At 47.4% G+C, this 13,120-nt stretch overlaps 1 protein-coding gene across 2 annotated transcripts in view; it reads left to right on the top strand.

Moving 5' to 3' along the window:
* Window positions 1-13,120, top strand: part of DIP2B (disco interacting protein 2 homolog B) — a 443,690-nt gene that overhangs the window by 237,272 nt on the left and 193,298 nt on the right. The window contains exon 10 of one of the 2 annotated variants that reach the window (XM_033936084.1): window positions 1,662-1,754. In XM_033936084.1, the coding sequence (XP_033791975.1) occupies window positions 1,662-1,754 (93 nt within the window). Of the gene's footprint in view, window positions 1-1,661; window positions 1,773-13,120 lie in introns of both variants that reach the window. The other variant, XM_033936083.1, reaches the window with a different exon arrangement.

The raw sequence follows: 13,120 nt of genomic DNA on the forward strand, positions 1-13,120 counted from the left end.
CTGTTCCCCTTCTCTCCTTTTATATATTATTCATTTCAACTTCACTCCATTTTCCCCTCTCCTCTGTTTCCACTCCTCCTCCCCATGTTCTAGCATCTATCTTCTCCTTTCCTTTTACCCTGCCTCGTGGTCTGGTATCTATCTCCTTCCCTTTCTCCCTTCCATGCCCTGACATTCTCTCTCCTTCTCCATGGTCTGGCATCTCCTTTTCTTCCCTCCCTTCCTTGGTCCCTTCCCTCCCTCTCCCCCCCCAATTCAGGCGCAGCATTTCTCTCCTTCTCTTCCTCCCCCTGATAAGCACTTACCTCCTCCTCTCTCCCTCTGTCACTCCCCCTCGCACCCAAAATTTGTCTTTTATTTAGAGAATGACATGGGGACTAATTTTTCCCCATCCCCGCGGGAACGCATTTTCACGTCCCCGTAAGTTTTTGTCCTGTCCCTGCCCCTTTACTGAAATCTCTTTTCTCATCTGCACAAGCCTCAAACACTTTAAAATCATAAATATTCAAGGCTTGTGTGGTTAAGGCAGAGCTTACAGGAATTGGATAGCGACAAAACTCGCGGACACAGAACGGGGAAATTGAGTTCCTGCTCCCCCAGCCCTGTCAGTCTCTGCACCCAGCCACCCCCCACCAGGTTCTGTACCCTTTCCCCCTCCCGCCCATGCCTTGCAGGCCTCCATTGGGACTGCTGTGAGACCTGAAGGTCCAGTGGTGGCCAGCACAAGAGGGATCTCTTCTGCCTCCTGTCCCAGCTGATTCTAATTATTTTTATCTCCCTCCCACTTCCTCCATGTACCTTAAGTATCCCTGGTGATCCAGCGGTGAATCACAGCAGGAGCGACCTTCCTTCCCTCCTGCCCATGCAGAACTGCTAGCTAATTGGCTGCCGTGAATTCTCATGGCACCAATGAGCTAGCAGCTCTGCATGGGCAGGAGCGAAGGAAGGTCACTCCTGCTCATGCAGAGCCGCTAGGCGATTGGCTCTGGACACCCTTCTCCCCCCCCTCCCCCCCGTTTCCCACTCTGTCAGATGCACTAAACCTCAGCTTTGGCTCACTAATGCTTCATCTAACATTATATAAAACATCTTTTTATTCATTGGGGTTTTTTTGTAATTTTTTTGGGAGGTATTTTATCTTATTTCTGTTTACTTTTTATTTGATTTTACTCATTTTTATATATTTTACATAATTTATGTGTTCAACATAATTGTATTTTTATATGTTGTATGATGTTTTTATGTTGCAATAGTCTCTTTTTGACAATCTCTAGATTGTAGACTCCTGATGCAGGCAACAGTGCCAAAATATGGCCCATGTTGATCCCTTAGCTTTTTGAGGATCTGGAATTAATATGGTTTCATCTGAATAAAGGATGACCTGGTTGCCTTTCATTTATTGGTTATCTCCACTCCTTTTGTTTGACAATTCAGTGTTTTTACAGACATTTTGCTTCATCAGCCCACAAGAGTAGTAATGGGTCTTTAAGAAACTTGTAAGATAGTGAATGATTAGGCTAGATGTCACCACAAAACTGTTATTTGATGCAAAGCAAATGAGTATGCATGCAAGAGATCATTAAAAAGCTACAGAGTATAGTCTAATGTTCCAGATTCAGTATGCCATCCTATTTTTAATGTACCTGTTTTTATGATTTTAGGTGGCACTGGTTTACCCTAACAGTGATCCTGTTATGTTCATTGTGGCATTCTATGGCTGTCTCCTGGCAGAAGTGATCCCCGTGCCTATAGAGGTACCTCTTACTAGAAAGGTAACTTGGCTAGGCTGGAGAGAGATGGTATTTGTTTCTACAACTACTACCGTACTACTATTAATTAATTCTATAGCGCTACCAATCATACGCAGCGCTGCACAGAGTCACAAAGAGTAAGAAAACATTCCCTGCTTGAAAGAGCTTACAATCTAAACAGGCAAGACAGACAAACAGGATGTCATGGATATAGTTAAGGGGAATGATTAATCAACGGGCTGGGTTGGAGGGCAGAGGAGTAGGGTTAAGGATTGAAAGCTATTTCAAAAAGGTGTTGTTTCCTTCCCTTAGCTCCTCTCTTCCTTTTTCAGCGTTATGCTAAGAAATCGGGTGGCTTTCAGACAAAATTATAACCAGTAAACTGTGGTGGTATGGAACTTGGCAAACAAAGAGAGTTTGCAAATTTAGCTCCTGCCACCCTGCGAGAATGGCTCAAGTTTACTGTTTTATGGAAATTAATCTGATTCTTTTTCAAGGCTTATGGCTTCCTCCACTCTCACTTTCTCATGTGATTTATAAAGTAGTTGTAAGAAGGACTATGGAATCGGTACAAAAACCCTTCAACTGATTCTGACTACTTTATTTATGGTATCTCCACTCCGACTCCTCCAAGGTGTGGTTTTGTGGGATTTTGTTTAATTTGTTTATCATTTTGGTCGGCTGTTATGGATTTGGCATTTGTGTTCTGTGTATGTGATTGAGGTGCTCTGTTAGCATGATTTTTCTATGCAGCATTTTGTAGTAATTTGACTTGTTCAGTTGTCTTGATAGTGGAGGGAATATTTGTGAGGGGGGAGGGTAGATGGTGTTTTTGTTGATTCTTGTTATGTATTTGTGATTTATAACACGAGTCGTACAAAATATTGTTTCTTTTTATACTTTAATAAAATTATTTCAATATAAAATCATAACTATTCGAGGCTTATGCGGTTGGGATCAGCCAGTTTGTGGGTACAGGGACAGAGTTTGTCCCCCATGTCATTCTCTAGGTGCTACTTTCACTATGATCATAAAATATATTACATTTTGTGATCATCAAAGAACTTGATATCAAAATATATTCTTAAAGTAAAATGTACCCTAAAAAATGGGTTAATGAAATGATCTCTGAAATAAGAAATTTAAGCATTATAATATTTGCATGACATACAATTTAATTTTATTAGGAGTTGGAGTCAGCACATTTTCACCGACTCCAGACTCCAATAACCCCAAAATTGCTTCCAATTCCTACTCCACAGCCTAATCAACAAAATGCCCCACACATTTATACACAGTAAATTGTGTAGATACTTTTTCAGAGAAAAGTACACATTTCCATATTTTGCCTCAGGTTCATTTTCAGGAATGCCTGCACCTACTATTGCAGATGTGTGATGTAGATGAATAGTAGATGTGTGATAGAAAATAGTATTCCTTAAAGTAAGTCTAAGAGCCGATTTCCATAGATAAAACACTTATTTGACAGAATTAATTTAAACTTTTTCTCTGAAGGCTTATTTTTCTGTCTACTTCAGTCACCTCTTTTGTCTCTCTAGTTCTTTATTTGATTTACTTCCTTGATGTGAAGATTTTGTTTTCCTGATTTTAGCTCCTTTTACTAAGGCCTGGATGCACTAAAGATACTGACTGGATCGCTGTTGGCCGATTCTCTGACCAATTCTGGATGAGCGATCGATGCACTACCAAGTTAAAATGCACATGATTTGCACACAAACCCGAAAGATCAGTTGCTCAGTGAGCAATTCACACGTGCGCAGAGCCCTAACAGCAGTGATAGGGGAAACAGCCTCCTGTCACTGCTGTTAGGGCTTCTTTTTTTTTAATGGCACAGATGCGTGTGTTACACACGCACAATCTACCTCATTAAAGAAAAAAGCCCCCACACTGATGGCCCTCCCCAATCCTTAACCCTACTTCTCTGCCCACCAACCCAGCCAGCTGATTAACCGTTCCCCTTAACTGTATCCATGATATCCTGTTTGTCTGTCTTGTCTGTTTAGATTGTAAGCACTTTCGAGCAGGGACTATTTTCTTACTCTTTGTGACTCTGTGCAGCGCTGCGTGCGTCTGGTAGCGCTATAGAAATAATTAATAGTAGTAATGACCCCCAGGAACTGGCACTGCAATCCCCCAACGGCAGCAAAAATGGCAGGAGGAATGCCTACTCTCTCCTGCTTGGCCGAATACCCTGCCTCATGCCCCCACCCTGTCTTGGACCGCCCTGCACCACCGACCCCCCGACCCCAACCATCCCCTCCCCCCCTTCTTCCCCCCCAAAAAAGGCAAAGGGATGCCCTCTCCCTCCTGCCACTGGATGATTCCCTGAGCCCCCCTCAAACTTACTCCCCACACTCCCCCCCATACCTTTGTTAAACATTGGGAACTGGAGGGAAGCACAATCCCTTCAGCTCAGAGACCTGCACGTCGAAAATGACGGGTGTTCCCCGCTGTAGTGAGCCAATCAGCCCTTAGGCTCCTCCCTCTGTATCCCATGTTTTACATAGGGAGGGGCCTAAGGTCTGACGTCTGAGCAAATCAGATGTCAGACCTTAGGCCCTGCCCTGTGCATCACATGGGATACAGAAGGAGGAGTTTAAGGCCCTGATTGGCTCAGCTGGGAGGGGCCTTAGCCATCTGAGCCAATCAGGTCCTTAGGCTCCTTTCCGTGCATCACACGGAGAAGGGAAGGCCCGTCATTTTTGATGGGCAGGACTAGGAGCTGAAGGGACTGTGCTTCCCTCCAGCTCTCAACATTTAACAAAGGTACTGGAGGGATTCGGGGGAACATCCTGCCTTTTTTTTTTTTTTTCAGGAGAAAGGGGGGAGGTTAGGGGATAGTTTTGGGGGGGGGTCCCTCCTTTGGCAGGAGGGAGTGAGCATCTCTCCTGCCAATTTTCTCTCTTGGGAGGTGAGGGATTCCCGGTGACACGTTCATTGGGGAGAGCCATCATCAGTGGTAGGGGACTTTTTCCTTTTTTTTTTTTTTATGGGACTGATATTTTGTGTGTGTAATAGAGAATGACACGGAGATACATTTTTTCCCCTCCCATTCCTGCAAGTTCTTTTCCTATCCCTGCCTCACTCCTGCAAGCTCCATCTTCATAAGTGTTCGAGGCTTGTGTGGTTAAGGTAGAGCTTACAGGAATGGGACCACAACAAAACTCGCGGGGACAGGATGGGGAAATTGAGTTCCTGCGGGGACAAATTTTTCCCCGTGTCATTCTCTAGTGTGTAACACACGCAAAATATCTGTTCCATTAGAAAAAAGAAAAAAACAGGCAGACTGTCGTTTTTTCTGATTGCTAAAACATATATATATATATATATATATATATATATATATATTTTATCCCAGGACAAGCAGGCAGCATATTCTTAACACCATGGGTGACGTCACCGACGGAGCCCTCGGTACGGACCTTTTTAACTAGAAGTTTCTAGTTGGCCGCACCGCGCGTGCGCGAGTGCCTTCCCGCCCGACGGAGGAGTGCGTGGTCCCCAGTTTCTTCGTTTCCGCGGAGCGAAGAAGACGCGTGTGTTTTTTCAACGGCCGTTGAAACCACTTTTTTGCCTTCCCGCTCGCGCTTTTTTCCTTATTTTTTCTCTCTTTACCTTCGGGTTTCTTTTTTCTTTGATTTGCAAAAAAAAAAAAAAAAAACTTTGCTTTTTCCCTTTTTTCTTTCGTTTTGCCCCGGCGGGGCCTGTTGCCAGTATACAGGCCTCGGGCTTCGATTTTGCGGAGGCTATCTTCCCCTTCATGCCCCCGCAGGTCGGTTTTAAGAAGTGCCAGCGGTGTGCACGCCCGATCTCCATAACTGACCCACACAATTGGTGTTTGCAGTGTCTGGGTCCGGAGCATCGGGCGGACTCCTGCACCCGCTGTGCCACTCTTCAAAAGAGAACTCTTAAAAACCGAAGAATTCAACAAACTCTTCTCTTCGGCACCGAGTCGGCGATGGACTCCTCACCTTCAACGGCGGTACCTCAAAAATCGGCACCGTCGACCTCGACACCGACCGACCCCACATCGGCGTCGCTGGTGCCAGGTAAGCCGGCTAAGAAGCCTTCCTCTTCCCTCGAGCGCCCTCCGGCTACGGTGGCGACACCGTCCCTACCGGCATCGCACCGGTCCCGCAAACGCTCCGCCCCGATCTCGGTGAGTGCCTCGTCATCGGCCTCCTCATCGCCGGGGCGTGGAGCGGCATCTAAGGAACCGAAGAAAAAGAAAGCGGTTCCGATGCCACCCCTTGATGACCGTATCTCGGCCATCTTAAAGGCTCAACTCCAGGAGCAGTTGAAGAAACAACTTGAATACCTGTTACCCACTATCCTGGCACCGCTCCTTCCGGTACCAGACCGGCCCGAGCCCCGTACCGAGCCCCCGGTGTCCACCCCTTCGGTACCGGTGAACACCTCCATGCCGATCCTTTCGGCCCAACAGCTTCATGGCGATCCAGTGGTTCATTCTCAGGCCACATTGGATCCTCCTCGGCACCAGGCGGTACGGCATTCTTCTCGGGACCGAGATAGACGCCGGTCGTCCTCCCCTGGTACCGTTTCGGTGCGCTCTGGAAAATCTTTGTCCAAGACTCGCCATACCGCGCCCTCCACCCCGGTGTCTCGACATGCACCAGAGGTCAGGGACCCTGACTTATGGGAGGAAACTCCTCTCGGTACCGAGGAGGATCCCTCCTCATCTGATGAGGAACCATCGGCACCCGATGCCACCTCTAAACCAGAGCAGTCCTCATTTTCTAAATTTCTGAGAGAAATGTCTGCTGCCCTGTCCCTTCCTCTAGAATCTGACTCAAAAAAGTCTCAAGCCTTTCTAGAGGCTTTAGACTTTGAGCAACCTCCTAAGGAGTTCCTCAAGCTTCCCGTGCATGACATCCTACGGGAAACGTTCTACAAAAACTTGGAAAATCCCCTCACGGTACCGGGAGCCCCCCGTAAACTGGACAACCTTTACCGTGTCATTCCTATTCCTGGATTCGACAAATCTCAATTGCCCCATGAGTCCCTTCTGGTGGAATCCACCTTAAAAAAGACTCAGGGCTCCAGTGTCTATGCCTCTACCCCTCCTGGCAGAGAAGGTAAGACCATGGACAAGTTTGGCAAGAGGCTTTACCAGAATGCCATGCTTGCCAACAGGGCAAACAACTATTCCTTCCATTTTTCTTTCTATCTGAAACACTTGGCCAAGCAACTGTCTGCCCTCCAGAAGTACCTTCCTGAGCGCAAGGTCCCGCTATTCCAACAACACATCTCTGGTCTTCTCCAGATGCGAAAATATATGGTCCGCTCAATATATGACTCCTTCGAGCTCACCTCTCGGGCCTCTGCCATGGCCGTAGCCATGCGTCGATTAGCCTGGCTCAGAGTCTCCGACCTGGACATCAACCACCAGGATCGTTTGGCCAACGCCCCCTGTCTCGGGGATGAACTCTTTGGAGAGTCCCTGGATTCCACCACCCAGAAACTCTCGGCCCATGAGACCAGGTGGGACACCCTGATCAAGCCGAAAAAGAAGGCTCCGCCTGCTCGACCCTATCGGCCTCAATCATCTTACCAGCGGAGGTTCTCAGCCAGGCCACTCAATCCGCCTCCCCAACAATCTCGGCGACCCCGTCAACAGCAGCACCATACCCAGGCTCGATCTCAGGCCACTCAACCCTCCAAGCCTCCTCAGCCTGCTAAACAATCTCAGCCCTTTTGACTCTTCTCTCCAGGGCATAGCCAGTCATCCACCCTCGCTGCCTCTTCCACAGCCTATAGGGGGTCGTCTCACCATTTTCTCAAGCCGTTGGGAAGTCATCACGTCAGACCAGTGGGTCCTCAACATCATCCGCCACGGCTACTCTCTCAACTTCCAGACTCTTCCACCGGACAACCTTCCCGTAGAGTCTGCTTCACACTCCTCTCAAACCCCCCTCCTCCTGAGGGAGGTTCAATCCCTCCTCCTTCTCAATGCCATCGAAGAAGTACCTCCAGATCAAAGGGGTCAGGGATTCTACTCCCGCTACTTCCTCGTACCCAAAAAGACGGGAGACCTCCGTCCCATTCTCGATCTCAGGGACCTCAACAAGTGTCTGGTCAAGGAAAAGTTCAGGATGCTCTCCCTTGCCACACTTTACCCTCTTCTTTCTCAACACGACTGGCTATGTTCCCTGGACCTCAAAGAGGCCTACACTCACATCTCCATCCATCAGAACTCTCGCCACTACCTGCGGTTCCAGGTGCTACACCACCACTATCAGTACAAAGTGCTACCGTTTGGCCTCGCTTCCTCCCCCAGAGTCTTCACCAAATGCCTGATAGTGGTGGCGGCCTTCCTCAGGTCTCACAACCTCCAGGTGTTCCCCTACTTGGACGATTGGTTGGTGAAAGCGCCTTCATCTCAACTCGTGCTACAAGCTACTCATCACACCATCTCTCTCCTCCACCTCCTGGGGTTCGAGATCAACTACCCCAAGTCGCATCTGCTTCCCACCCAGCGACTTCAGTTCATTGGAGCAGTTCTGGACACCACGCTGATGAGGGCCTTTCTCCCCTCCGATCGCCAGCAGACCCTGCTCCATCTCTGCCGTCAGGTACTCATGCATCCCTCCATTCCTGCCCGACAGATGATGGTCCTCCTGGGTCACATGGCCTCGACGGTGCATGTCCTTCCTCTGGCACGTCTCCACCTTCGTACGCCTCAGTGGACTCTCGCCAACCAATGGTCACAGACTACAGATCTTCTTTCTCATCCCATCTCTGTGACATCATCTCTTCAGCAATCTCTCCAATGGTGGTTGAACTCCTCAAATCTTTCCAGGGGTCTACTCTTTCATCTGCCCCCTCACTCTATGATCATCACCACCGATGCGTCCCCCTACGCATGGGGAGCTCACCTAGGAGATCTACGCACCCAGGGACTTTGGACCCCACAGGAGCGTCGTCATCACATAAATTTCCTGGAACTCAGAGCCATGTTCTACGCCCTCAAGGCTTTCCAACATCTTCTCTGCCCTCAAGTCCTCCTCCTGTGCACAGACAATCAAGTCGCCATGTACTACATAAACAAGCAAGGCGGCACCGGATCTCGCCCCCTTTGTTTGGAGGCTCTGCGCATCTGGACCTGGGCCACGGACCGCAATCTCTTTCTCAGGGCGGTCTATATCCAGGGCGAACAGAACTCTCTGGCCGACAATCTCAGCCGCATCCTTCAACCTCACGAGTGGACTTTGGACCCTCCGACTCTGCTCTCCATCTTTGCTCGCTGGGGCACTCCGCAGGTGGACCTCTTTGCAGCTCCTCACAACCATCAGCTGCCCCAATTCTGTTCCAGACTCTTTTCTCCTCACCGTCTGGCTCCGGATGCATTCCTGCTCGACTGGAGGGATCGGTTCCTCTATGCCTTCCCTCCACTTCCTCTAATGTTGCGGACCTTGTCCAAACTCCGCAAGGACAACGCCACCATGATTCTCATCGCCCCTCGGTGGCCTCGTCAACACTGGTTCTCCCTCCTGCTTCAACTCAGCTCCAGGGAGCCCATTCCTCTTCCTGTGTTTCCTACTCTGCTTACACAGCAACATCAGTCTCTCCTGCATCCCAATCTGTCTTCACTCCACCTGACAGCTTGGTTTCTCTCGGGCTGACCTCTCCGGAGAATCTATCTCAACCGGTCCGCCTCATTTTGGACGCCTCCAGGAAACCGGCCACTCTCCAATGTTACCATCAGAAGTGGACCAGATTCTCCTCGTGGTGTCTCCGGCATCATCAAGAACCCACCTCCTTAGCGGTGGAAACTGTCTTGGAATATTTGCTCTCACTGTCCAATGCTGGCCTCAAAACCACCTCCATCAGAGTCCACCTCAGTGCCATCACTGCGTTTCATGAGCCTATTCTCGGAAAACCCCTCACGGCTCATCCTCTGGTTTCCAGATTCATGAGAGGGCTCTTCAATATCAAACCGCCTCTCAAGCCTCCTCCTGTCGTCTGGGACCTGAATGTGGTTCTCTCAGCTCTCATGAAACCTCCGTTTGAGCCTCTTGCCACAACTTCGTTCAGACTTCTTATCTGGAAGGTGCTTTTCCTGATTGCCATCACCTCTGCCAGGAGGGTTAGCGAACTGCATGCACTGGTTGCCGACCCACCTTTCACGGTTTTTCACCATGACAAGGTTGTGCTGCGTACCCACCCTAAATTCCTTCCCAAGGTGGTCTCGGCTTTTCACCTTAACCAGTCCATTGTGCTACCCGTCTTCTTCCCTAAGCCTCACTCGCATCCTGGGGAACAGGCGTTGCACACACTGGATTGTAAGCGTGCCCTTGCTTACTATCTTGATCGTACCAGAGCTCACCGAACATCCCCTCAGCTCTTTTTATCTTTCGATCCCAACCGTTTGGGTCGTCCTGTCTCCAAACGGACACTTTCAAATTGGCTTGCTGCCTGTATTGCCTTCTGTTATGCTCGGGCCGGTCTCTCACTGGAAGGAGCTGTCACGGCCCACAGAGTCCGAGCTATGGCTGCTTCTGTAGCTTTCCTCCGTTCCACGCCCATCGAGGAAATCTGCAAGGCGGCCACTTGGTCCTCAGTTCACACGTTCACTACTCACTACTGTCTGGATGCGTTCTCCAGACGGGATGGACACTTCGGCCAATCTGTGTTACAAAATTTATTTTCCTAATGGCCAACCATCCCACCTCCCTCTTTGTTAGCTTGGAGGTCACCCATGTGTTAAGAATATGCTGCCTGCTTGTCCTGGGATAAAGCACAGTTACTTACCGTAACAGGTGTTATCCAGGGACAGCAGGCAGATATTCTTACGTCCCACCCACCTCCCCGGGTTGGCTTCTTAGCTGGCTTATCCTAACTGGGGACCACGCACTCCTCCGTCGGGCGGGAAGGCACTCGCGCACGCGCGGTGCGGCCAACTAGAAACTTCTAGTTAAAAAGGTCCGTACCGAGGGCTCCGTCGGTGACGTCACCCATGTGTTAAGAATATCTGCCTGCTGTCCCTGGATAACACCTGTTACGGTAAGTAACTGTGCTTTATGGGAATAACCAAGCGATGTTAATGCATCAATCGCTTGGCTACTTTGCGTGGGTTTTTAGCTAATTTACATGGCTGGATTTGAAAATGGTTAATTGAGGAGAAAAACATGCTGTGGGCCATTTTGTGCATTGGGTCATTAAAAGCGATTTTCGCTAAAGCTGTGAGAACAGGTTTAGCAACGATCACTAACTTTATTTAGTGCATCTAGCATCTAAGAATCATGTTCTGCTATATCTGAAAGAACTTTCACCACTTTCAGCTATTCATCCCAATGTTAACAAGTTGGTAATTTTGCAGTCTAGAGCAGTGGTTCCCAACTTTTTTTGACACCAAGGACCGCTATTATAGAAGCAAGTTTTTCTAGGGACTGGTAGTGGGGGGGGATTTGGGGCAGGTTCGTAGGGCAGTTTTATATACAATATACATAACATTTCTATTATTATTAAGTTATAATATCGTAATAGAAATTTACCTAAATAATGTTTGAAGTACTGAGTTTTGAAATAACCTCCCCCCTTTACTAAGCCACAATAGCGATTATTAGCCCAGGGAGCCGCGCTGAATGCTCTGTGCTGCTCCCAACGCTCATACAGTTCATATGAGTGTTAAGAGTAGCGCGGAGCCCTAAGCTAATAACCGCTATCGCGGTTTAGTAAAAGAGGGGATAACTGTCTTTGTTTATTGTTTTGTTTATTCAGGTTTTTGATTGAACGCTTTTTTGAAACTACAAAGCGTTGAACAAAATTTAAAATTAACATTTAAACAAAAATTTAACAATAAAACATACATTTTTATAAAAAACTACAAGACTGACTACAAATACGTACTAGGTAAAACGGACCGAAAAGCCTCTGGACACAAATAGGAAGAAAGGGAGAAATACAATCAATATAGAAAATGTGGGAAACATTTAAGGTAAACACAAAAGAGAATTGGGAAAATAAATGTAAAAAACAAGAATAGGTTAATTGCTAAAACATAGTTGATCAATTAAAAGCATCTTTAAAAAGAAAGCACTTGTCTTGTCTATTACTGTATTTTCATGCATATAACGCGTACCCGTGTAAAACGTGCACAGGAGTATAGTGCACGGGAAACCAAAATTTATGTAAATAAATTAACAGCGCGCACACCGCGCATGCTGCTCATTGAATTAAAACCTCCTCCTGCCTTCCCGTCCTGACTCTCCTCTTGCCGCTCTGCCCCGAATCGCCGTGGTCCCGCCCCTTCTCTGAGCCCTGCGCTGCTTCCTCTGCCTCGGTCTCGCCCTTTCTCTGACATCAGGATTAGATTAGATTAGTTAGGGCCGGGTCTTCTAGCATAAGGGGAGAGTGAGCGAACAATGGAATATAGTGCTGAGGAATTTTTTGCAGTAGCTATATGGTTGGCATAGTATTTTTTCTTGGCTGCCTGTAATGCTTTCTTTTAAAAGGTTGCTTGTTCATTGTATTTTTTTAGTGTGGATGGGGAGCGCTTGCGTCAATTTCTGTTTTGTGGTTATAATTGTGAAAAGTAGTGTGGTGATTATGACTAGTTTCCAGAGCAGTGCTTGATTAGTTTTGTTGTTTAGCTTGATGAAAGGAACATAGATCACAGAAGCTAGCCACAAGCTTAAGTTAAAGGTATTGGCTTAAACATCTTTGACTTTCTTTTCTATTGGATAGCTGTAGTAGCAGGCCACTGGTGCTCTCAGTTTGTGACCCTTAATCAAATTCTTTTAGTTCTCTAGGAAATTTATCCTTCCCCAAGGACAACAAGATAGTCATCTGACAGAGCCCTTACACAGGAACCACTCTCCAGCTTGTTTACACTAAACTTTCTAAAGTGTAGCACTGTAAGTGAGCACACCTTCCTGCCTGCTGCTATCATATGGGACCTAGCCAATCACTATTTTTTTTGCAGAGCATAATAGCATTGGTAATATAATATTCTGGTGCCACCCCTTCCCCCCCCTTCAGCTTGTATCAAAATCCACTTTTCAACATTTTTTTCTGAACTCTTTACTCAATTCGTTATTTTAAAACCTCCTTGTGTTGTGCAGGTTTGCGTTTTCTTGGTATTTGTCTTAGATATGTTTTTTGGGCATTTTTAATTTTAATTTTCTTTTCCATCAGCCCTCTCCTGGCCTTGTTAGGCCTAGGGCACCCAGATGGCTATTTTTCACGTTGTCATTCTCGTTTTGCTGCAGCTGTTTTTCTGGACATATATGGGAAATTTTTCCCAGTAGGTTTAAAAAGTGTTTCTGGTATAATAGGATCACTTTCATAATAGATACGCCTAATTGCTGCCTGCAATTCATAGGAGT

The sequence above is a fragment of the Geotrypetes seraphini genome, chromosome 3 (assembly GCF_902459505.1).
Source record: "Geotrypetes seraphini chromosome 3, aGeoSer1.1, whole genome shotgun sequence".
NCBI classification, from domain to species: domain Eukaryota; kingdom Metazoa; phylum Chordata; class Amphibia; order Gymnophiona; family Dermophiidae; genus Geotrypetes; species Geotrypetes seraphini.